This window comes from Gigantopelta aegis, chromosome 10 (genome assembly GCF_016097555.1).
Source record: "Gigantopelta aegis isolate Gae_Host chromosome 10, Gae_host_genome, whole genome shotgun sequence".
In the NCBI taxonomy this organism is placed as follows: Eukaryota; Metazoa; Mollusca; class Gastropoda; order Neomphalida; family Peltospiridae; genus Gigantopelta; species Gigantopelta aegis.
Window position 1 is genome coordinate 60,978,823 of NC_054708.1, and position 22,898 is coordinate 61,001,720.

General features: G+C 34.2%; 1 protein-coding gene across 1 annotated transcript; it reads right to left on the reverse strand.

The window, feature by feature from the left end:
* Window positions 1-3,494: 3,494 nt before the first annotated feature.
* On the reverse strand, window positions 3,495-22,820 carry LOC121382542 (DNA-binding protein Ikaros-like). The gene is made up of 3 exons (XM_041511998.1): window positions 22,710-22,820; window positions 18,885-19,158; window positions 3,495-17,434 (listed from the first exon to the last, which is right to left on the reverse strand). Exons 2-3 carry the CDS (start codon window positions 19,150-19,152, stop codon window positions 16,107-16,109), a joined length of 1,596 nt encoding a protein of 531 aa, XP_041367932.1. The 5' UTR covers window positions 19,153-19,158; window positions 22,710-22,820; the 3' UTR covers window positions 3,495-16,106.
* Window positions 22,821-22,898: the final 78 nt, after the last annotated feature.

Consider the following 22,898-nt stretch of genomic DNA (forward strand, 5'->3'; position numbering starts at 1 on the left):
GACAGGAAAGTGCATACCAAATCCTTTGACCAGTTATGGTGCACTGATTGGAATGAGAAAAAAAACTAATCAGTTGAATAGATCCACCAAAGTGGTTCAATCCTGAAATGCAAGCACCTCAAGTGAACACTCGACCAACTGAGCTAAATCCTGCCCTTGAAATCATTATCAAGATATTATTTGTGGGTCATTTGTAAACATGGGACAATTCGCACAGTTATGGTGTGTTCACTCAAGCCATAAATGTTGTAACAACTTACAAACTTTGGATGGTTTTGAGAACATTTTATTTGGTGCACTAACTTTTTTCTGCGAGTATATAAATTATGAATGTGTTTGATGATGATATCCGATTATTCACAATTGTTTTATGTAAATTATCTGACCAATGACTTGCATGTTTATGCTGATAATTTTTGTTTTTGAGGCATAGAAAAACAGGTGATGGGTTTTGTAAATATAATAAATGTAAAATAGTTATATTGGTTCTGTGGAAATACAATATAACATGTTTTATAGACAAGAAAAAACATTATTATATGTATATCATTTGTAATACCTATTGTTATGTGTATCATTTTTGATACATATTATTCAGTTGCTGGTGGTTTGGTCTGCCATTTTTGGCACAGTGTTCAAAGTTAAACCCATCTTATATTAAAAAAAGAGAGTTTATTTTGTTTAACAACACCACTGGAGCACATTGGTTAATTAATCATTGGCTATTGGATGTCATACATTTGGTCATTCTGACTCATAGTCATCAGAGGATACATGCTACATTTTTTCTAATGCAGCAAGGGATCTTTTATATGCACTTTCCCACAAACAGGAAAACACGTACTACGTCCTTTGTCCAGTTGTGGTGCACTGGTTGGAACGATAAAAAAATCCGATCAGTGGAATGGATCCACCAAGGTGGTTCGATCCTGCAATGTAAGCACCTCAAATGAACAATAAATCCTGCCTCCTGTTACATTAAAGAAGCCTTGGGATAACCATACTCTGTGCTCCGTGTTTTACTATCTAGTCACTGCTATATGATGGAGTATATGCTATCGAAGTTACTAGGGATCCAAACCTGGCAGCATTTAGAATTCCATACTTAACCTTTTCCTATCTTTGCAGGAATGATGTCATGAACTGAGCCTTTTTGTGACATTAAACTTTCCTTTCCTTTGAACTTATTTTCGTGCTTATATCCAATTAAGGTTGAAGCACGCTGTCCTGGGCACACACAGCAGCTATCTGGGATGTCTGTCCAGGACAGTGAGTTAGGAGTTAGTTTGTTAGTGGTTAGTGACAGAGAAGAGGGTGTAGTGGTCTTACACCTACCCATTAAAACTTGCTCTGGATGGGAGCCGGTACTGGGCTGTGAACCCTGTACTTACCAGCCTTATGTCCAGTGTTTTAACCATGATGCCACCGAGGCTGGTCATTAAACTAATAGTGGTGTGCAGCGTGACGTCATGTCCACAATGTTTTTAAATTGACGGTTTTACACACACCATCACTCTAGTAGGCAAATGGAGACTCGGTTACCACAATGTATATTGCCATTTTTATTAACATATATATATATAATAAAATTACTATAATGGAATTAGTGACAAGACAATCTGAAATGATCACTGAAAAACAAGATTGAATTGCCATAATAATTAATAAGTTGAATATTGTGGTTGCGTAGACGTTTGAATAAAGTACATTTATGGACAAATCAAATATATATATTTTTAAGTAATACTTTGTTATGCCATGTAATAGGTCGGTTGTCTGTGACAATATGCCTTTAAACTTGCTCGTCTTGTATACCTTCAGGCTTCTATTGCCATATTCACAAGAATCATCTTTAGCCAATTTTATAAATGTTACCTTAGACATATTAAACTGTGTGCTTTCAAACTTGGGTGACAAGACAAGACTTTATTTACACTCGGGCCGTTGTACAATGGCATAGGAGGAATATATACATAAACATTTTGTTATATGCATGTGACAAGAATTACCGGATAGTAATGGTTTTTTAATCGCCGATTTCAGTCACCCAAGTTGCATAATTTTTATTTATTCTAGCCACCCATTATGAGTAATTTACTGTTTAAATAATAGAGCAAGAACATTCCAGTTTATTTGTAACCATTGACAACGATCAGCAGTCATTGTTGCATTGTATCATCGACATCTTGTATAGAAGCTATAAAACTAGCCTCAGATAATTATCTTTATTGTATATATATATATATATATATATATATATATTGCTGTCAAACATTTGCACAATTATCTTACATCAAATAGTTTTATTTTTGTAGGAATATATGTAGTCAAACCCCTCTAAACTGGACACCCACATAATCAAGTAAAGAGTCCACTTAGAAGGGGTATCCAGTTTAGAGCGGTTCTAATATATACAGATATTTAAAAAGTGACCGTAAAAACTTACGGTTTTGAGGGAATTCCGATTTACAGAGGTTTCGCTGTATTTTTATTTAAATAGTTTTTAAACATTTTGCCACTAAAACCAAACTTTGCTATAATAAATTACAGGGTTGAAAAAAAATGCATTTTCAAGTACATAATACATTGTATACATTTCTATACACAGTATACTTATTACATGTTATTTTATAATTTCTTTATAAATTTGATTTGAGCTTAAATAAAATAATGTTATTTATTCTGCTTGTTGTTTTAAATGCATTCTGATCTGAACATATTTCTATTACAGCCAAATGTTAATATCCCACTTTCAAAAGTCGGGACTGAACTTGTGTCCTCCTTCTCACAGGTACATGTAGGTAGGTAACTAGGTTAACGTGCTTATATACCACTTCCTTACCAATCGAAATACCATGTACAAATGTTATGACACCAAAACGTCAAAACTAGCCGGCATGTTGACCTACTAACAGAAGGCCGGATCCTACATCACGGGTCTGATGTGGGTCAAATCGACTGAGTAGTTGTTTTTTTCCCCAAAGTTTATTTTTGTTTTTTATTTTTAATATTGTAATGTACTTGTTTTATATACAGTGTATTAATAATGTGCCATGATTGTGGACCTTTAATGAACTGGCTTCATAAAGTTTCACTGTTTGTACTATGGTATATTGAATTCGGTCCATAGTCCAGTAGGTCAGGAGAGAAAAAAAAAAGAGAGACCATTTTTTCACATAACACAAAGCGGTGTAAAAAGACACCAACTTCTAAATATTAAAATGTACTAAAATAAACTATGATTACATGCTTTTTGGCCTCAGAGATTTCAGTGAAGTTGACATAAATGACATTGTTACCATCTAGTATGTGGAATTTGTGTCACTGCATTGGGTTTTTGGCGGAAATCTAACCGTAATTAAAGGTAGGATAGTAATTTATCATAGTTAACAATGTGGTTTGGACTTTAGTACAGCCAAAGGATATCAGTGAATGCAATGGTAACAAAATTATTAATGTAGATAGTTAATTTTAAATGGTCAAATAAAAATATCTTTGATATTACAGCTTTAATTGTGCTTTAATTTTTTAGGTAAAAACAAAACACCACCAAAACAGTTTAGCAATTTAATTGCTATGATATATTTTGACCACCATTATATAACTACTGATACAAAATTGTGTAATCCATAGTTATGCAAACATATTAGTATACAAAAACTGAACACATAAGTAATCACATCAACAAGTCAACAAAATATAAGCATTAAGTGTGAAAATATGTTATAACAATGTAGCTACATATCTGAACACTACTAAATATCAATCTACTCAGCCATTTTGTTTGTAATTTAATCATATGGTCATTACTTTGTAGCACTGATAAAAACAATAGAGAAAATAGTTGAAATAGTTATAGAAATGGTTTTATTTGTTTCATTTTTGAATATACACACAAACAAAAAATGAATTTGTAGATGATGATTACTTTGGGTAAAACTGGAATAACATTTCTTTGGTATAAAGCAAAAGGCATTTGCAAAATTTTGATCCAAATCTATAACATTCATGAAAGAAAAACCAAAATGCAGCGAGTTTAGACCTGCATTTATAAAAAAAAAAAAAAAAAAACCATAGGAGATAATTATAATGATTTAAAAAACAAATAGCTTGTACATGCTCATTTTATAATCTCTAACAGGGCCATAGCTGACTTCTATCCATACATGGGGATGTGGCAAGAATTATATTGTCAAGAGACATTTGTGTAAATTGTTGACAGAAGAATAATTTTTAATAAGGCATATTCAGTCCACTGTTGTATGTATATCATATGATAACTGTCATGTACACCATATAACACTCGCTCACTCTCACTCTCACTCTCACACACACACACACACACACACACACACAGAGAAACATTCATACATCTATATATATATATATACATACAATCATAGACTACAATGTCATGTACATATAAATGCACACAGTATTTTTGAAAAAGGGCTATAGTTAGGAAATACAGACTTGGCACTACACCCACCTTGCTACCTCTTACACTGCAATGCACAATTAGATTCCACCTAAAAATTAATACCAGTACCTATATCTCGTTTTTATTACTCTATAAAGGCGAGTCTACTCCCCCTTCATCAAAAAAAAGAGAGGACATTTATGGATAGAATTTGCATATTGGTTTTTTTGGTAAATATGTCAGTTTGTGACCAAATGAACCAAATGGCATGGTCTTTTGTCAACGTTTTATAAAACAAACATTTCAAGAAGTGGGGGTGGACAAAATAAAGTTCCTTAGATACACGTAAATATATTTAATACATGCATGCCACATTAAGATGTGCTTCAACAGTGTCAGTGTAGTTTGAAATAGAGAAAGTTTTTTGTACTGCAAATTTTTATGCTTAATTAAGGACTTATTTTCAAACCCGAATGTCAAACAATGACAATGTTTAAGTTTTGAATAAAATCTGGTTTATGTGAATATATAGTATATGTATTACAATAGCATCATGCTGCCTGATATGGGGTACTAACAGGTTAACAAAGTACAAGGTCACCTGTATTCTAATGACAGGTTTGGTCATGAACACATACAAATAAATGAAAATGGAATCGTCCATCAATTATATAGTTATGCTCAAACGATATTTGATATTTCATCATATATTCAAACATGCAACATGATTCAATAATACTAACAGTATGAAAAGGCGACTATGAGCAGTTTAAAAATTGCACTTCATACAGTCTTATTATGTTAACTGATATAAATTTAGGGGAAGAATGGTACCTCATCAAATATTAAGGGCTGAATATATGAAAGGAATTTATTCTTTAGTTACAAGTAAATTTTCTAAACAGTCTATATTGAATAATAAATGTATATGTTTAGGTAGCACCATACCCAATAACATCCAGCCAAGTCAAACTTTGAGCTTCACCCAACTTTTGATAATGCAGTTGATACTACCAGTTCTATCATTGGTGATAAATGCAAAAGTGTTTGTTGTAAAAAAATAAAAAATAAAAAATGTATGCAATTTTATTTCATCCAGTACAACTTTGTGCTTGAAACATGTATGTGGTACCTGTAAAACTAAGAACTACAATTTGGTGCTAAACTATGGTGTTGTAAAAACATAAACCATGACAGTTTTCACTTTCTTCAGTTAATATTTTGGATGAGGGTTTTTAGTATTCCTATTTATGGGTCATAATCTGGTTGATATATTGCATATAACAGTATTTTCTGCCATATACATGAACATTGTCATCTATGGGATTTTATTTGGTATAGTATAACATATAGCTAACATGTCCACGTTTAAGACTTAAATGCATCTAAAATAAAAACCCACAATGATCACCTTTCATAAATTCAGCCCAAAGAGAATTAAACATAAATCTATGCTTGATTTTGATCAATGTTATTTCCGAAATCTTCTACGTATGACCATGTCAATTAAGCTAGATTATATTATATAGAGATGCCTAAAACTACTATTTGTTTTGCATGTTGGCACACAATAAAATTGCATGGGCATTTTTAAAATGTTAAGATTCACTGTCTATAGTATTGTTTTGAATACCCACCAGCCAGCACTAACCATGAGCTACATGTCCTGCATAGCAACTACAAGACTAACGCTTGGAGCTATACCCTTGTGTCTATGACATGATCTGGGGGACGAACAGCACAAACTAATTCAATGAATATATTATTATCGACATTACCATCACCTACATAGTTATTTTATTATTGTCATTTATTACATAGAACATTATGCATCCAACAGAGTTGCATTCCGAACAGGTATATTATGTAAAATAGAATGAAATTTGATGACACTGAGCGAGATATGCTACGACACATGTAATAATAATAATGAAAAGCACCAAACTGAATAATTATAGTTCTCCACATGCAAGACTTGAGTACAACATGTACAGGTGTATAACAGTTATAGAAAACACAGGTCAAAGTCTCGTAATAAACAGGTTTCAGAGTACGGGCTGCCAACAATAACAATATGCTGCCTGATGAGATGTTTAGAGACCTCATGATATGACTCGTAACAGTTACATAGGTCAGTCTTCCTCTAACACTACTATTCTTAAATATTGGGTTAACATTATCTACTATTCTTAAATCTTGGGTTTCCATTATCTAGTATTCTTAAATCTTGGGTTTCCATTATCTACTATTCTTAACTATTGGGTTTCCATTATCTACTATTCTTAAATCTTGGGTTTCCATTATCTAGTATTCTTAAATCTTGGGTTTCCATTATCTAGTATTCTTAAATCTTGGGTTTCCATTATCTACTATTCTTAAATCTTGGGTTTCCATTATCTAGTATTCTTAAATCTTGGGTTTCCATTATCTAGTATTCTTAAATCTTGGGTTTCCATTATCTAGTATTCTTAAATCTTGGGTTTCCATTATCTAGTATTCTTAAATCTTGGGTTTCCATTATCTACTATTCTTAAATCTTGGGTTTTCATTATCTACTATTCTTAAATCTTGGGTTTCCATTATCTAGTATTCTTAAATCTTGGGTTTCCATTATCTAGTATTCTTAAATCTTGGGTTTCCATTATCTACTATTCTTAACTATTGGGTTTCCATTATCTACTATTCTTAACTATTGGGTTTCCATTATCTACTATTCTTAAATCTTGGGTTAACATTATCTACTATTCTTAAATCTTGGGTTTCCATTATCTACTATTCTTAAATCTTGGGTTTCCATTATCTACTATTCTTAACTATTGGGTTTCCATTATCTACTATTCTTAAATCTTGGGTTTCCATTATCTAGTATTCTTAAATCTTGGGTTTCCATTATCTAGTATTCTTAAATCTTGGGTTTCCATTATCTACTATTCTTAAATCTTGGGTTTCCATTATCTAGTATTCTTAAATCTTGGGTTTCCATTATCTAGTATTCTTAAATCTTGGGTTTCCATTATCTACTATTCTTAAATCTTGGGTTTTCATTATCTACTATTCTTAAATCTTGGGTTTCCATTATCTAGTATTCTTAAATCTTGGGTTTCCATTATCTAGTATTCTTAAATCTTGGGTTTCCATTATCTACTATTCTTAACTATTGGGTTTCCATTATCTACTATTCTTAACTATTGGGTTTCCATTATCTACTATTCTTAAATCTTGGGTTAACATTATCTAGTATTCTTAAATCTTGGGTTTCCATTATCTACTATTCTTAAATCTTGGGTTTCCATTATCTACTATTCTTAACTATTGGGTTTCCATTATCTACTATTCTTAAATCTTGGGTTTCCATTATCTAGTATTCTTAAATCTTGGGTTTCCATTATCTAGCATTCTTAAATCTTGGGTTTCCATTATCTAGCATTCTTAAATCTTGGGTTTCCATTATCTAGCATTCTTAAATCTTGGGTTTCCATTATCTACTATTCTTAAATCTTGGGTTTCCATTATCTACTATTCTTAAATCTTGGGTTAACATTATCTAGTATTCTTAAATCTTGGGTTAACATTATCTAGTATTCTTAAATCTTGGGTTTCCATTATCTAGTATTCTTAAATCTTGGGTTTCCATTATCTACTATTCTTAAATCTTGGTTTAACATTATCTAGTATTCTTAAATCTTGGGTTAACATTATCTAGTATTCTTAAATCTTGGGTTTCCATTATCTACTATTCTTAAATCTTGGGTTAACATTATCTAGTATTCTTAAATCTTGGGTTAACATTATCTAGTATTCTTAAATCTTGGGTTTCCATTATCTAGCTTTCCATTATCTAGCATTCTTAAATCTTGGGGCTTCAACCTTCTGCCTCTAGTCTGACCCACCCTCATCCTACAACTTGATTAAATTCATTTTATTATGGCATTGGGTAAAAGGTAAATTTACCCAGTTCTGCGTGGTCACATACCCATTTGTTATATATTCAAAACTTACAGTACTGTTACAGCATATGCTAATTCACCATAGTTGAGTCACCTGGTTTCTTTCTGTACAAAATATTTTGACCACCAGGGAACACTTTGTTCAGTATTGCACCATGACTTGCTCTTCACAATTGTAAATTGTTAAATAGTAGTAACTGTTATTGTAAATTGTTAAATAGTAGTAACTGTTATTACTTAATTTTCAACTGATCACCAAATGTTGCAAATCAAATTTTTAAAAACGAAATGTTCCCTGCCTACTGAATATCTGAGCAGGTAGGATATCCAGTAAAGGATGACAAATATAACATGACGAGAAAAGACAGGAACTTGTCTTAGAAAACATTGCCTTAGTGGTCTTAATTATGAAAATCACAGATAAAAACTAAGGATTTTGAAATAATAGTTTCAGACATTGCTGACAGTATAGCTACCAATGAAATTGGCAAGATTTTCAAGTGTACTCAATTATGTTCAATCGAATATCTGTTGTCCATGTAAACAGTCAATACCTGACAAATATTATCTTTTTCTTTCTCTTCACAATGGTAATATGTTTTACATCAGCTGAATGTGATTAAACCTGGTAAAAGAACAACTCAATTTGGAATTGCCGCTAGAGGCTTAATAGTAAAATACACATATATGTAGATAAAGCAATTTTTATACAAAACAAATCTGAAAAGTTTCTAAGTAAATATCTTATCTTGTGATTTATGACATGTTTAATGATTCATGTAACCTGTCAGATATTCAGCTGCAAAAAAATTAAGTTGCACTTTTGTGCTCAATAATAATGGTTTTGAATGTGTTTTTTTATGATTAGGAATCCCTGGTATGGGGGGAACAAGTTATATATAAAATATATAACATTACAATTATGCCATACATCTATGTTGAATTATGTCAGTCACATATACATGTATATATTGACTTTTAGCTTAACTGATAAAGAAATCTACAAACACCCCATTCTACTTTTAGTCCAAATATGAAATATGTACCCACAAGCAGTACTGAACTTTAAACCATATACTATTAAGCTATTGACCAACAAAAAAAAATCATTAACTGAAATTTGTATAGTTATGAAAATGAATGTTTTATGCACACACAAAATATATTACATATAATTGTTTATGTAAAAACATTACTATTAAAAATGAACATGTCCAATACACAGTATAATGTAAAATGACCAATACATATGAGACACGTCAACCACTATAACCAAGGAATTTGGTAACAAGAAGAAATAAACACCACAACTCTACGAGCAAGAAGAAAAATACACATGAACATGTCATGGAGTTAAAAATAAAGTTGTTTCAATGGGACGCTAAATGACAGCCAGCACAATGTAATGAATGAATGAATGAATGTTTAACAACACCCCGACACGAAAAATACATCAGCTATTGGGTGTCAAACTATGGTAATTCAAAACATGAAGTGATGATCACCAGCACAATGTGATCTATCAGTTACTACCCAAGTATGATACATGTGGTATGGTACATAAAGAGAATACTACATGAGTGGCCACTCGGTATCATTTATCTCACAAGTTGTTTCAAAACATGTCTGAAAAACAAAAGCTAGTTGGATACATGTTGTAAGAAATGATATCTAACGGACACATTTCTGACATATCCTCATAACCTAGGTTTTAAGCAAATTTGAAATTACAATATTAATTGTGCTTATTTCATTGGATGGTATAGCTGCAGTGACCGAGGCATCACCTAGGAGCAACCAATGCTGCCAATCGTATGTCTTTAAATCAATAACACATGTGATTTGCGTGACTGTGTGATATCATCTATAATGCATACGGTTCTCACCACCAAGTGTTTAAGAAATGTGAATATGAGATGAGGAACAAGCTGCCACTGTAGAGTATATTGTTATCAAAGATTAACGAGTGAATATGATGCATGCTTTGCTCTGAATTATCTTAAAGAACACTTCCGGATAAAGCATTTGTCTAACAATGCTTGAGATCACGACCGACAAAACAAAAAAGGAATAATTATGTAATGATACCTCAGCATATTTTTAAAGTAATGCTGTTAATGACTAAAACATATTGAACAACCATTTTAAAAATGTGAATATTTTAATATACAGTAGAATCTCAATGAGTCGAACTCGGAAGGGTCGAATACAGTGCAATAGTCAAACAAAAACCAAAATCCCGAGTTACAGTTACACGATTTTGACTAAATGGTTAGGTCGAACTACCCAATGGGTTGAACACTTTCTCAATCACAGATTTCAAGCACTGCTGTGTTCATTACACTTTCTGGACAAGCTATCTGTAAGAGACAATGACAAATCTGATAAACTGTGAAAAATTCGCCCCTGGCTAAATATGTTTCAAGCTCAGTGCCTCCTAATACCACCAGAGGAGCATAACTCTGTTGATGAGCAGATGATACCTTTCAGAGGAAAATGCTGCCCAATCAGGCAATATGTGAAAAATAAGCCTCATCCATGGGGTTTGAAGATCTGGGCTTGTTCTACAGTCACTGGGCTGCTGTGTGATTTTGATGTGTTTCAAGGTGGCAAAGGGTAGGAAACCGAATTAGGCATGGGAGGAGATGTTATTATGAAATTGTGTGAGACACTGCCTAAAAATGAGAATTACAAAGTGTTTGCAGATAACCTCTTCAGCTCTGCAAGATTGATATTAAAGCTACTGCAAGATGGAATATTGTATGTGGCAACACTTCGGTCAAATCATCTAGCAGGCTTTCTCCAGTGACAGAAAAAGACCTTGCCAAAATGGGAAGAGGTACAAGCAATTGGCATGTTGAAATAGGAAAAAAAAGTCTGGTTATTGTCAAGTGGTATAACAACAAATCAGTAATTCTTGTATCATCGTATGCTGCAGAAGAAGCGACAGATTCTGTGAAGCCGTGGAACAAGGCTGAAAAGCTATTTGTTGATATCAAAAGACCATTCGTCATCAAAGAATAAAAAAATATATGGGAGGAATAGACTTGATTGATGGCTGTGTTGGAAGATATACATCACATTAAGTCACGTTGATGGTACATGTATCTCTTCTGGCAAACGTCAGCATGAAACAAGTCAAAGAAACAACTAACATTTCAGGCAGAGATTGCATCCAGTCTACTGCTACTAAATGCTGCCCAGAAAAAGGGCCGTCCATCATGCAGCCCGATTGCATCACCTATGCCCCCCCCCCCCCCCCCGAAAAAACATTTGTACTAGTCCCCCTGATGATGTAAGAAAAGATGGCTATTCAAATTGGCCATGCAAAGCTGAAAAAAGAGGACGATGCACGTTGTGCACACACTGTGTGGAAAATGTGATGTGCAGCTGTGCTTCACGGCAGATAGAAATTGTTTCAAGCTCCATCATGCACATTGAGACATCTAAAATCTACTGATCTCCAGGGGTAAATATCACTGAATTTTGACAAAAATGTGTCAGTTATCACCAAAGTAAGTGGTTATGAAAGCCTTGTATTTTTAATGTACTCCAATGTGTGGGTGTGGGTTCTATAGGATTAATAACTTAAAAGTTAACTCTAGTAAAACAAAAACCAGGAGATGACAGCAAGTACATGTAAGTTTTCATTTCCAATAAAGACTATTTCAAATCAATAAAACAAATTTGTAAATTCTGCATTAAAATTGCTTTTAGGCTAAAAGGAAAGACAACTTTAATAATTTGGGAGAATCCCCCCCCCCCCCCCACACACACACACACCAATGGTAATGACATACCGAAAACAAACACAAATGACGTTATATAATTAATAAAGATGTCAACCTTGTTTTTTTAATAAAGTTTATCATAGGTATTTTGTAAGACAATTTGTTATGCTTACGAGGAAGCAGAAGTTGGAATAGCACTTTTTACTTGTTACTGGGAACACAAAGTATACAGTAAAATAGATTTAAACCAGACAGCTCATAGTTAATAATTTTATTATAAAGTTAACCTTTAAGCAAGATGTTATAGGTAAACTGTAATGTAATGGTAAAAAGATGATTATACTGCCTAATAACTGAGACCAGACTCTTGTGTTTTTAGACATTGCGATCATATTGTTGTATGACTTGGGATATCTATCGTATCACACTTATGTATACCTGTATCACTAGTTACACTTCTATTGTGATAGTGTGAAATGATAATGATAAAATGAACAAATGATTATGAGAATCACAGCAATTACTAGTAAATTGATGCTGCAAGAAAAAAAATGCTGTTGGACACAAACAAAACTAAACTGTTATAAATGTGATTCAATAAGCAACAAATAATTGTATCAGTTTATTGCTACCTTGCCTAATGACTAATTCACACATTTGTTAACAACAATGAAATATACTTTCAACTTGATTAGCAAGCTTTATCTTTGCACAAAAAAAAGTCCAAAAAAAAGTATGGCACATAAGAAGAAAAATGTTTTTAAAATACTCATTAAGATAAGCTTTTTCTCTTTCAGGATCTATCTCAGTCTATGAATACTTAACAAATAATTATCAGAAACAATGTCATGGTCAACAATGGATGAACTTCAGAATGTAGAATGTGTTACTGCCAAGGTGACTGAACCGTGAAAGGATTTAGGCACATAAATAGAGTTTAAGTTTTAAGTCTACTGCCAAGACATTGCTGAATCATATGAACGACAAAAGAAAATCAGACAAGATTATTCCCAATGTATCAACAGTAAGAGATCAACAAAGCAGCCAAATCTGTGCTAAGCAGCCATCTATGATAAAACAAAACTTGCCATCTTAACAAAGGTGGTAGCTTATTACAGGTTAATATATATTATGGTAGATGATTTGGGGTGAACAGTAAAACAGAATCTTAAAACAGTGATGCCAGCTTACCAGAGATGACCATTTTGAGTCGATAAAATATACGGTTGTATTAAAATCTTAAAAAGACAAAGAATGTAAACAAGAGGTTATGGAGTCTTATGTATGTTGCCAAGATCTCAAATGATTGTAACACAAAACAATCTAAACAACCATATTTGAATACATTCCACCCAAACTATCAAACTAAATAAAAAAGCTGTGTTGAAAAATCAATGAAGTAAACTGTCTTCAAAAGAAACAAAATTAACATGAACACATGTTTTTTAAAAAGAAAATGACTAAATTAGGTCATAAATATTTGGTCACAGCCAACAGCAAATAAACAAAGATGCAAATAAATACAAAGCTGTACTGGAAGTTTGAATCTCACATTGATTAAGAAGTTAAATCAGTTTACTAGTATCAAGATGATAGCATAAAAAACTGTTTTATAAAGGGTTGTTTACCAGTGTTTCATAAACACACACTGTATCAGTACTTGTTTTTGGTACTACCAGTACATCCAACAAAATACTGATTGTGTGAATTTTAAAAGCATACATGCTGGAGTTAACCCCTCTTCCCTAGTTTCATTTTGGGTTTGTAGACTCATGAAAATGTTGATAACTTAACAGCACGTAAAATATTTAAAATAAATAATTTAACCTATTTCACAACTGAAAATACAACAGTGAAAGTGAGATTATATTAATGTCATGTAAACACAGTAAATGTTACATGATTTAAAAGTGAATTTGAACCTCAACACTGGAGTTCATTGTTTTCTCTCTACAGATGAGTAAATGTGCGAGCTATAAAGCATGTGGTCAGAGCCATTGTAAATAACATGCAGACTGTCACGTCTGTTAACTGTTCCAAAAGACATCAGTCACACAGTCAGTGAAATCATAGTCTAGGAAGACCTGTTATTATATATAATATTAAGGAGCATTCGTGACTTTTTAGCCATTGCAGGGCACAATATTTCATGAAAATTTTCTTTATATTCGCTTGTGGGTTACCCAAGTTTAAATCCATGCGAACTGCCAATCAGTCACATGGTCAACCGTCACATTCTCACATTAAAAGCTTCATCTGTTCAGGATCATCATAACTGTATTCACTTTGCCAATATAATTTGTGTAACCAATAGGACTACATATTAATTACATTTTCTTGCCTTGATATTTAGTCCTCTAAAGAAGCATTTATTTTCAATTTCTTGTGGCAAGTTATATACAGGTACTTCATTATTCCATCGTTCATAATAAGCAATAAAGATTATAAGAAAAGACATGTAACACATTATATATGAAACACATATATCTAGCTATTAAGCTATGATACAGACATACAGGTACATGAATACATGATTTATTCACCAATATTTGGCATCATTGCACAAATTCAAAAGAACATATTCCTGTCATAATTTTGAAATGAAAATTTTTCAGCTTTACATTTTAATTTATGAGCAAAGAAATTTTATACCTGAAGAAAATAAAAATAATATTTAGCAATTTTATGTAAAATTATGCTTAATTTTAGAGACAAAAATATGTACAACTGTAATAAATGTATTATCTCATTCTGAAATAATAGATGTACTGCCTGCATGATACCTCATTCATGTAAGTTCTCTCTCTCATTCAGTCTCTCTCTCTCTCTCTCTCTCTCAGTCTCTCTCTCTCTCTCTCTCTCTCTCTCTCTCTCTCTCTCTCTCTCTCTCTCTCTCTCTCTCTGTATCTCTCTCCATTTTGAAAAATTATCAGAACTACAGAACAAATACTAAGTATGAATTATAACACATGGACGGAAATGCAAAGCAGGAGACAACAAGGGCAGCAAAACAGTTCAACATATGATAGGTTACAAAATAGTTTCTAGTAAGTTTATATATCCTCGAAATGAAATTGTGTTTGGTAATTTTTGTAAACAGCTATTATTTTAGGTTGTTAGAAACAAAAAAGGTTTTATAATATATACAAGAAAAACTACTATAGGTCCATATATTGTAAATGTTAATTACTGATAGTCAACAAAGCAGAGCTTCAGACTGTTTATCAGATAAAAGTCCATGATCCATGGCAAAGCTCAAAATACATTTTGTTGTGTGGGAAGCAATCTCTTCTTCTCAAATTTTAATTTGAAAGCTAATGTTAGAAATTGAGAAGCACCATCCCACAGATAGGATAGCACATACCACAACCTTTAATATACCAGTCGTGGTGCACTGGTTGAAACGAGAAATAACCCAATGGACCCACCGACAGGAATCGATCCTAGACCAACCGCACATCAGATGAGCAGTCTACTACTGAGCTACTGCCCGCCCCTGAAAATATAATGTGTCATCAAGTGATTTTACCAAATAACTCACACAGAAAGTTATCTTTAATGCTGAAAGTTTCCCATTAACAGAAATCGGTCAGAATACTTTGCTGACTATGTTACAGGCTCTATTATGCATCTGTCATAGAAAAGTTTGCACAGAAATAAAACTGTCAGTCCAAGCAGAGTTTGACAAAAACGCTGTCAGTTCAAGCAATGTTTCACAAAAACACTGTCAGTCCAAGCAGTGTTTGACAAAAACACTGTCAGTCCAAGCAGTGTTTGACAAAAACACTGTCAGTCCAAGCAGTGTTTGACAAAAGGTTTTTCTTATTTTTCTACCATTAAATGCAATAAAAACATTACTAAAAAATTATTTCTTTGACTCAAACATGACTAGTTCAAATGCATGACAGAGACTACCATTTTTGCCATCAAATCTTGTGACCAATTCTTTTTTCTGCATCTTATTTTATACTAAAAAAAACCCAAAGAAATATTTACTAAAGCAGCAGATTAAAGCTGATGGCCTCTCATAATGTGAGAGTAAAATCCATATTTGTTGTAGCACGGTTTGCCACACACATTGCACACAAAGGGATCGGTATGACTGTGACAGCCGATGTGAATAGAAAACAACACTTCGTCGTCAAACGTCACTCCACAGTGAGGACACTTTGTCGTTTGCACAGACGTGAAACTCTGCTGGTCGTCGCCACTCGGATCAGACACTGTCCGGCAGTTGAACGTGCGACCAGACGAGATGAGCTCGCACTGGACGCCACGGTCAATGCAGCGATGTCTTGCCCGGCGCTGAGAAGCGTTTTCCGACGAGTCCATCAGCTCGGTCTTAACCGACGGCATTGCACACTGGATTCCAACGTTTGAAATCTCGTGCTTTATCGTCGCGGTCGACGTCTGTCCGCCACTACTCCCATGGTGGCGGTTTGAAACTGTAGCTGCTTCTGTTGCATTCACGAACCTGCCTACATCGTCGCACGGGGACGTTTCATTGTTTCTGTCGGCCACCGGACAGCCATCGAAGACGGTGAAAGACAGCCTGTGTGCTGTTTCAGCATCCATCTGGCGCGTGCCATCACTGTGAGTTTGGCGCGACATGCTAGCTGAGCTGGAGACATCCGACGCTCCATTGCACTCGACAGGTTCAGATTTCACGACTACGTCACCATCACAATCGTCGATGTGCATCTGTCGATCGGACACAGAATGAGACACTGAAGCAGATATATTGTGCATGGTTTCCATTGGAGGCGGCAGATAAAAGCTGGATGACGTTATCGTGCTGGACGCTGGCAAGCGCGGAGCTTGGTGGGATGTGATGATGTTTGAGACGATGGATCTGAGATAGTCCGATGCCATGTGGGTTTCCTGTGTGCTGGGGTGTATCGGGGCTTCATACGGCTGGAACTGAGCCAAGCAGTTTGTCAATATCGGAGGATTTGTCCCTGCAAAATGCAGCCCGGGTGGCACCGATGCAATGAGAGGATGAAGTGATCCTGAACTGACGGGAATCACGCCGGACGAGCAGTGACCATGGTTTGAGCCCAAGCTCCTCCCGTTAAAATGTTCTGCTCGGTATCCCTGGATGCGGACCACCGGTGGACACGATGGCGGCAGTGGCTGCATGGGAGAAGAGTATTCCTCTCCATGGTCGTGGCTGTAGTGTTCGCGGATCTTCCGAGGCAGGACCGTGGAGAATTCACACTTTCCGCACCGCAACAGAGTGGCAGGATGATTCCTCTGGTGCAGTCGCTTATGTCGCCTGAAGTTGCTTTTGTCATTCGTTGAATAGTCACACATGGGACACTTCAAAGCTTTCAAGCCTGTAAAAGATAAGCAAACCAAATATACTGATGGAAAGAAATAAAGGATCAAACAGATAGCAACAAGAAATAATGACTGCATCAAAAATCAATTCATATTGTCAGAAGTTGACTGGGAATGTATAGGCAGCACTTTCAACACTACAGACATTCAATCCCACATTACAACTTGGTATGAAATACAGACATTACTACACTAGTTGTGAATTAAATTTGGTCTACAGTTCGATGTGTTCCCATATTTCTTTCCATCAGTATTAACTTCAATACATAAGATATGATTTAAAAAGAACCTTTTATTATTATTATTTTTTTTTTTAATATTTACAATGATTACATATAATTTTTGTATCAGGAACAGTTGGTTCATTTAAACTGAATAAAAAAATTAATACAAATTCTACAAAATCAATTGAGATTTTTTTTAAAGTTGAAAAGGGGAAAAAAGCAACCTCTTAATATTATGAAGATGTTAAACAATGTTGACAAACATAATGGCTTGGTGATGTAGTAGCACCAGGGATGTTGTCTCACAACCAATGTAGTTTCATCTTATCCACAGCAAAGACAAATAAATGAGGAAGATTGGGTGATCACATTTTAACAAGAGTTCATGTCCAAAAAAACCCACATTTATATTGCCCGACATTTCAAATGAGGGTTTCTGCCAGAGGGTATAAAGGGCAAAATTACATATCCTAAAAATCTTGGAATTTAATGGACATATTTTTACAAGTTTTATTCAGATGATAGTAAGTGAACTGCCGTTTAACATTTGTCAAAGCACATGAAATACAGTGTCCAATTTCAAAACATTCAAACCCATAACCCAGTAAGGGCACTGCAATTAAGAAAATGTCTACGGAAAAAAAACATGCCATCGAAAAAAAACCTAAATATACTACAAGGCAAAAAAACCCCACAGCATTGCTGATTGCCGCGGGCAATTGCAGGGGTTGTAGTTATAATCGGTTATATTTTTATTACATACCTTCATTTTCAAAGAACTAATTAATACCAATTTATATCTCATAAAAAAGATGCTTTCCTTGCAACCTAGATGTAAACAACTGGGGTTTCTACATATGGTTAATTGGACAGATGAATGGATTTAAAAATAAATACAATCAAGTCCAACCCGATATGCCTCATGCACCATTCGGCAGTGGTGAACATAAAAAGAATGATCTGTTTGATTCACTGGACAACCGAAAACAGATATTACTTGAAACAACTTGAAAATGAGGTCATCCTTGCACAGCAAGCAGTGGACTGACCGTTCAACCTCTCTTAACGGTTGTCAAGTTCTACAAACCTCCATGCCGTGGCATATGAAGCTGCAGATGTGTGTATGTCATAGTGGAGAAGTCACAAAACCGACAGCTGTACAGCCTCCCGGATGAACTCAAGTTTGAAGCCGTAACAGCATAGCCATCAGGCGACAACTCACTTTGACTGAAGCTGCTGTCGCCATCCTGCGCATTGGGGCTTGAGTCTTCTATACTTTCTACCTCAAACGACTGGTGGTCGTGGACCTGATGCTCAGATACGTCGACCTTGAGAGCAGACGTCGAGCCTCCATCTTCAGATTTTCTGTCGGTGCTGACATCGCCTTGATTCTGCTGCACGGTCCCTGACAGCAGAAGGCGTGCCACCGCACTCTGACTTGGTCTCGTTTCAAGTTCACTGCTAGGAGTCGATGGATCTTCAGCCATCATTCATACCTGGAGATAAAATATTTTAAAAACTATTAAAAAAAAATAATTAGGATTTTTATAAAATAATAATGCATAAATCCTTTATTGTCATAACTTAAGTCCTTGAATAAATACAGGCCCTGGTCATGAAATGGCTCTGCTGGACTCATCTTGGTGACAAAAAACTGAAACAAGAACACACATGTAGTACATGTATATAAGTCATGCTAATGACGTGATATCTAGATAACGACGTTGTTGGGTTTAACTTTAACCATTTTCTGCAAACATGAATTGCATTGATATCTCAGACTTACTGTTCAGCTCAGGCATTATCTTGTAATTATATTAGTCGATATATATTAGCTTGTGAAAGAGATGATTTAATTTGATATAATAAAAAATACATTTAAGACAGTATATAAAAGTAGCATGTTGTAGAGGAAATAATCTATATATATACTACACTGTGTTACATCAAGGATCAGCAGCCTACGGACATCCATGTTTTAGCAATTAGTGTTGAATTAGTGTTGAAAGCACATGTGAAAATTACAGACTGCCTGCAGTGTCATGCCTCAACATACAGTTGCTGTTCTATATTATAAAGGTGTTTTATAAAGGCCATTTTAAAAACAATTACTAAAAAATACTTGTTTAATCTCAGGAGAGCATGGCAGGGTTTCTGCCAGAGGGTAAAACGGGTATGGTGCCATACTCAAATTTGTTTGCAGCTTTTGTTTTTTAAGTTAACTTTTTGACAAAATTAATTACTTTTATCATTACTGTATGATTTTCTTAACCTTAACCCAAAACTTAACCTATTTTCTTTCTGGAAGAGGCCCCCATACCCCCTGTTGACTGAGGTTGCATTCAATTCCATAACGCCATACCCAAAACTTTCTTTCTGGCAGAAACACTGCATGGTGTTCATCAGGGCAAGATGGCAATAGATATGATATCTAGACGTCACTATTGAGGCATGGAGGGATATAATACAATGTTCAGTACAATACACCAAAGTTAAACATGTTTAGTGGAGGTTGGTACAAAGTATAAACAGGTACTGTCACTCCCATCTCTCCTACATACACTGGGCACAAAGCAGCACTCTGTATTTACTCCCAAGTTGGCTAGTAAAATGAAAAAAGTCACAAGCTAATTCCGGATTGCCACTCGCCAGGCAACATATCAAGTATTAATATGATCCATATATATATATATATATATACAGTTTGAATTAAATAATGTTTAAACATCAACCTTGATTTTGCAGAATTAAAAAGCATCATTGGTACCGTAATATGGTCACTACCAAAAAATATGTGTTCACCATGAAATCAAATTGAAGTGAAAATTTAACAAGTGAATAATATGATAAAAAAATATATCTATTAAATTGGTACATGTTTTCCGTTGTGTATCTTAAAAAACACTATTTATAAGGAAATCATTAATTTTGCAGGACAAAACATGATTGTCATGTTACATAATTTACAGAGAACAGGACTTTTAAGTTTAAAAACAAAAAATATTATGATTTATTTTTGTTTTAATATAACATGCAAACACATTGCCAGCATAAAGTTGTTTTTTAAGTGTTCTGAGAGTTAATTTACAATCTCACTTTTATGTTATTCATCTACTATTATGTTTTATTATTACTATTGTTAGTTATTAATTGTACTTTGTCTGTCATCTTGTCTGTTTGTAAAAAAAAAAAATGTAGGGAAAGGTCCTAATATAGGCTTGCAGCCTGTCGACCAATCCCACCAGCAAATGGAATAAAATATTATTTAAACTAATGTGTCATGACGCTTTCCGAAGCATTCAAAACACCTCTATCATCGAATTGGCCTTTGGAATACCCTAGGCGACTTCGATTATGCAAACACTCTCTGAAACGCAGACATTTTTGCTTATACCGTATTTAACCGGAAATTAGCCCATGTCTTTGAATAAGCCCCCCTCCGTTTTGATAGCATTTCAGAAATTAGGCCCTCATTCGTAAATAAGCCCACCCCCAACTTCGTCACCTTATAAATAACATGAAACTACAAGTTTGCTTAAAGTTCATTTAAAAGGTCATACCTCCTGCAGATAATTAAACACAAATGTAACACAATATTTTACCACCAGTGAGATTTAGCAGTCTAACAGTAACAGTGTATAACATTGTTTCCAATTTCATGCCTGCAGTATTTCTTTGAAGTACACAAGCCCAAGTCTGAACCAAAACCAATGTCTATTTTTACCACCACACTGGGTCCGCAGTTAATGCTAATTAGGCAAATACCTTATTCTGATTGGCTAAGAACAATGACCTAGATTGACAATTCTTTGTAGTGTAAGCTGGCTGCCTGTGTCAGAAACATGTGTATACACTATTGAGTTTGTTAATTGCTGTTGTTTTAAGTCTTCTCAGCATTAAATTTTGGATGTAAATAAACAGAACTGGTAGGTAATTGTAACATGGAAGGTGTGTTTCTGATAATTAGATACTAGTAAAAAAAAACAATTTAATTAATAAACAATTATTATTTATTAATAACAAATGGAACACTAATTAATAGGTGCTACTGAACGTTTTTTGTTTTCTTCCTAGTTCATTTAATTATTATTATTTATTTTATTTTATTATTATTTTATTTTTTCTCAACAAAACTGGCCCCTTGTCTGGGAATAAGCCCACCCCATGCTAAGCTCACAATGAGTTGTCTTGCATGTGTCATCTGATTGATACTGTAAAAAAACCATTTATGTCATAATGACAGCCAGGAGTGACAAAATCATCTACTCGCAAAAAGACAATCACGTTTTTTTGTAAATGTTTATCGGCATTACAGAATTTTCCTCGCAAAGGCATGGGTTTTACAAAATTAAATTATACTGTTTGATCATAAAATTATGATTAATAACTTGTTTTATTGAATGTCATTGCTCAAAATTTTAAAATAATTTTGTTGTCATTTTAGCCATCTATGTTAAATATTTACTTCTGTCTCACTTTTAGCCAACACTAGGATACAATTCCATTTAATTTGATTCAATTTATGCTTTGGGCCAATTTGGCCGAGTTCCATTTTTGCTATAACCACATATATGATACCTGTTGATAGCAAAAATACAAGTCTTGGTATTTAAACTCTAAATCTGTATTTTGCTTAGTATTACCAGGGCCCGTGCTTATAAAACGTTTAGAGGCCAGACTCAATTTCAAATGACATCACACGCATACAATGGGTATTGCGTTGTCATGACATTAGTGTCTCAGGCTCTATTAGAGTCTCGAGTCTAGACTCTAAACGTTTTATAAGCACCAGGCCAGCAAGTGGTAATTCATGATAATGGTAGAGCCCAGATTATATCTTTATGTTCAACAGTATGTTGTTCTTGCATTGTGTTCATTGAAATGATTCAATTGGCGGTTTCCAGCCCACGAGCACTATCTACCACGTATACTTAACTGAGCTTTAACCCTTTTTTTCTTTAAAAAAAAAAAAAAGAGATATATATTAATGATCTACTTTACGTCATTTACATATTCAGCAGCCACGTAACCAATAGCATACACAAACCTTTGACGTTTATAACTTTCAAATGACAAGAGTGTGAGTAAAATCATCTTCGTTTTGCCTTAGAAAATTGCCCAAAATTGCTTTAAAAACGTTCAAATCAACATTCGGCAGCCATGATAATTTGGAATGCACATTTTTTTACTTTGAAGAAATGAGAGGTTTTCAAGGGCATTACCTCTTTTCTTGTAT

Coding starts and splice junctions, on each gene's coding strand:
- LOC121382542 (XM_041511998.1), bottom strand. CDS start 19,152: ATGATGGCTGAAGATCCATCGACTCCTAGCAGTGAACTTGAAACGAGA. Junction 17,435..18,884: donor CGACAGCAGCTTCAGTCAAA/GTGAGTTGTCGC, acceptor TATCTTTTACAG/GCTTGAAAGCTTTGAAGTGT.